At 37.4% G+C, this 4,088-nt stretch overlaps 1 protein-coding gene across 1 annotated transcript; it reads left to right on the forward strand.

Moving 5' to 3' along the window:
* Nucleotides 1-328: 328 nt before the first annotated feature.
* mis12 (MIS12 kinetochore complex component) lies at nt 329-3,724 on the forward strand. The gene is made up of 2 exons (XM_014001835.1): nt 329-1,066; nt 2,925-3,724. The coding sequence occupies exons 1-2, from the start codon at nt 674-676 to the stop codon at nt 3,198-3,200; spliced, it is 669 nt and encodes a 222-aa protein (XP_013857289.1). The 5' UTR covers nt 329-673; the 3' UTR covers nt 3,201-3,724.
* Nucleotides 3,725-4,088: the final 364 nt, after the last annotated feature.

A 4,088-nucleotide genomic window follows, 5' to 3' on the forward strand; every position in this document is an offset into this window, starting at 1 on the left:
TAAATTTTAGTATTAAGGCAAATAAATTCTGTTTCTGATTTCAGGGAGAYGAGTGTGATATTTCCCAAAAATACATTTATTAAACACTTGTAAACACAATCAAAAACGTACATTTTTGTCATGTTTAAAATACAAAGTGTTTTTGTGTTTCAAATTGTACATATACAGTATTTGTTTGATCATACCTATAAATATTATTACTATATTGACAAGTTGAGTACTAAATCCATTTTTAGTATAATTGAGAAACTCTGAAGCTGTAGTATTTTGACCAATGGGGACCACATCGACACATTTTAAAAAACAAACAAACAAAAAACAAAAAAACCAAAAACGAATTTAATCTTAAAATTAGCAACAAGCAAAACCTACAAAGAAGTGACAAAAACAAAACCCTTCAGTCTTTTTCCTCATCACAATAATGACTTTGCTTTTGGCGTTACTTAGTCACAATGTTGTATTTTCTTTCTCAGTAAAACATCTTCAAAACACTTCTGATATGTAATTAAGTGGTCCAATTAAAACATTGACATTGCATTTTCCAGCTGCAACTTCATATCCTATCATTTGGGGGCAGCACGTCTTCGTTTTCTGCTCAGTTTAAATCCGTAGAAGAAGAAGAAAAAGCGGAAGCGGTAGATAAATCGTGGCGCGGGAAACTCAAGCAGATACAATGATGGAAGTCGGCGAAGCAGCGCAGGACGAGACGGATTSTTCCTTTCCGTCGTCTTTAAAACTGTACGAAACGCAGTTTTTCGGCTTCACCCCGCAGACCTGCATGTTACGAATCCGAGGCGCCTTCAAGGACAGCCTGTGCGACATTCTACCCGTGGTGGAGAAGGTGTGTGTGCGGCAGTTGAGTAAGGGCCAGTCGGACATGACCGAGGAGCAGCTCCAGTCCCGGGCCAGAGACTGTAGCCGGAGGCTGCAGCAGTTCATGGAGGAGCGCTTCAAGCGGCTGTCGGAGTGGATGGAGGAGCTGCTGATGAACCGGTGCTTCACCGTGCCACCAAATGTCCTGCTGCCCGACGACCTGYCACACAAGAAATACCCCCAGGACATAGAGGTGAGTCAAAAAATTATTATCACATGTTTGTGAATTTCATTTTAGAAATGTTCACAAATACATGTCTCTATCTAATCTGTATAGTTCTTGTACTTTTCACCCAACATGCATGGTAAAAAATATATTAACAAAAGMCTAAAGTGACAAAGCAGTTGTTTGAGGTGGGTCATCAAGGTGGGTTCTTCAAAAATAATTCAGAATTGATTACATTTAAAAATGGCAATTTTGTGTTTGCCTCAGTTAACAAATTTGCTTAATGACTTAGAAATGGATGAAAGTCATATTATTATTATTATGCCCTTTTTTATTTGACCTGATTTCAATGTCTGTCAACCCAACATAACTGGGACCACAGGTCTCTGCTAAATTTTGCTGAAAAGTTTGGGAACMATGAAGACCAAAACACACACAGACACTAAAGCTGAATCCTTTTTCTCAGTGCTACTAGGGGTGCATAACAATGCATCAACCTACATCAATCAAATGATTTACATCAAGGCAAAATGAATAAAAAAATCAATCCTTATTGTCATCATATGCACCATGTGGATCCATATCAGATGACCGTCTATCACAATCATGTTAGATGATGGGCATTTATATCACATATCGATTGCAGACTTGTGAATTGAAACTGCATCATGATGACTGACTGTTACATCAACAAACATCGTATTTTGATCCAAACAAATCTATAATGTTGTATTATCATAAAACTGCTGATTTACACCCCTGCCCCTATCCAATGACCCCAAATTCAAAATCACAAGGGTTAAAAACTAAAATACTCCCCTATGAACAAGAGATCCCTTTAAGAAGCCAATGACCCTTCATTTGTCACCACTACGTCTTTGTACAAACCTCGGCTCATCTGAAAAGATGATCAGAAACATAGAAATAATAGTGACTCAAGACTTTCAGTAATAAATGTTTGGACTGATGCTAAAGACTTTAACTTTAGTTTTAGTTTTTTTTCCCCCTGCTCCTCAGTAGGTCTTCAAGTTCTGCAATAATCTGTTAATCATTCATTCAGTCAAATCAGGTGTGTTAAAACAGAGAAACATCAAGTGATCTTCAGCCCTGTTCTCAGTGTTTCCCAAAGTTGGGGTCAGGACCCAAAGTGGGGTCCTGAAACATCAAGGTGGGGTCCTGAAAAGATTTTCTGAATTAATTATATTTTTGGCTTAGTTGTTACAAAGGAGTGAGGTTAGTATATTTAAAATGGATAAATGTAGTATAAAAATATTGTTACTATGCCCATGTTTAGTTGACCTGATACAAATGTTTACCATCCAAAAATAATTGGGGGCACAGGTCGCTGTCACTGTTATTTTGTGGGTCAAAAGCTGAAAAGTTTGGGAACCACTGCACTTTGGTTCCCAAAGTTGGGCTTCGGACCCAATTATGGGTCATGAAGCACCTTGGATAATCTCCAGAAATCAATTTAAAGGGTAATAAAATAATTGCTGATGTAATATTTTCCCTATAATTATTACAAAAACACAAAATAAGTATGAATAAGTATTTATATTTGTGTACAAGCTGTTTAGATTGTCAAAAAGCCTGTGTTTTTAGGGTTATTAACAAAGTTCGTGTACTCAGACCAGTAATATTTGGGGTCACAAGTTTTTGCCMTGRATATTTTGTGGGTCAGAATATAAAAGGTTTGGGAACCACTGGTTTAGATGTTTACTTGCTTCAACACACCTGACTGAAATAAATGAATGAGTGATTGACAGGCTTCTGTTAAACTTGTTGAAGCAGAGAAGGAGCTAACACATGCAGGAAGGTGGCCCTCGAGGATCAGAACTGAGCACCGCCRTCATAAAACCTCTGTCTTTTGGTCCTGTTCTACCAGAAAGTGCTGAAGCTTGAGTCGTCCAAAGCGGACCTCCTCAAAGCCTACGAGGCCGAGGTTTGTGCCAGACAGGCTCTGCTGGCTGAGCTGGAGGAGCAGAAGGAGGTGCAGAAGCAGCTGGACGAGATCCTGACGTGGGTCGCGGACCTCCAGGCAGCCTGGGTGAAGGAGGGCAACGGCAACTTTCAGGAAAGTTTCCAGTTGGTGATGAAGTCTGTGAAGAAACTGCAGGAGGCTGTCAGGGAGGTTCTGGTCTGCAGCAAACCACTCGGCTGAACTGTGTGGGGTTCACGTAATTAAACAGATTTATGTATTACTGTGAGCTCAGTCGCTGAGTTTACTTTTCTATTACTGAAACCCGTTCAGTTTCAGAGGTCTCCACCAGAGGGCGCTGTCTGCTTGTTGTGACTCCACTGAGCAGTGCAGGGTTGGAGAAAAATACATCAAAAGTCACTAATTATATTTTCCAGCTTTTGTTTTCAGACTTGAATGTGGTTCAGGGTTAAAACAGGACACTTACTTATTTTTGACTTTCAAAACATAAAACATGTTTATCTGTGATTAAATCAATTACTGTCACTTTAACTCATAAACCTGTAAATAAAATAAAAAAATAAACATTTACCAAAAGCTGGTTTGTGTTTCTCCAACTCTGAACTTTTGAACACATTTTCTGTCAGATTTAATTACATTAAATTGTACATAATATTTGATTACTGAGTTTGTTATAACGAACAGCTGTTGTATCCCATAAATGTTTTCTATTTTTAACAATAAAATCTTTWACTCTGAATTAAAAACGTTTTGTTTATTTTTAATTTTGACAAATTAGGAAAGTAAAAGCTTTTTTTAGTTTGAAATTTCTTGTATAACTAATATATTAGTGTTTTTATGGTTTGTCCTTTTTATTGGATGTTCATGTTTTGYTGCCTGTAGAGGGCAGAAGGAATATTGTATTTTACTGTGTCTCAGTTTGAATGAATTTGTAGCAGACTAAGTGTAATGATTRTGGAACCACATCCTCAAATTTGTGGGAAACTTGTAAATAAAAAAGCTGTTTAAATTTGCACTTTTAAAAAAAGAGCACAAATTGTAGATTAATCAAAATTCGATGTCTATTAGTTAAAAAGATACATTTACAATTCTGAGTACAGTGGTTAAAAT

The sequence above is a fragment of the Austrofundulus limnaeus genome, unplaced genomic scaffold (assembly GCF_001266775.1).
Source record: "Austrofundulus limnaeus strain Quisiro unplaced genomic scaffold, Austrofundulus_limnaeus-1.0 Scaffold10, whole genome shotgun sequence".
In the NCBI taxonomy this organism is placed as follows: domain Eukaryota; kingdom Metazoa; phylum Chordata; class Actinopteri; order Cyprinodontiformes; family Rivulidae; genus Austrofundulus; species Austrofundulus limnaeus.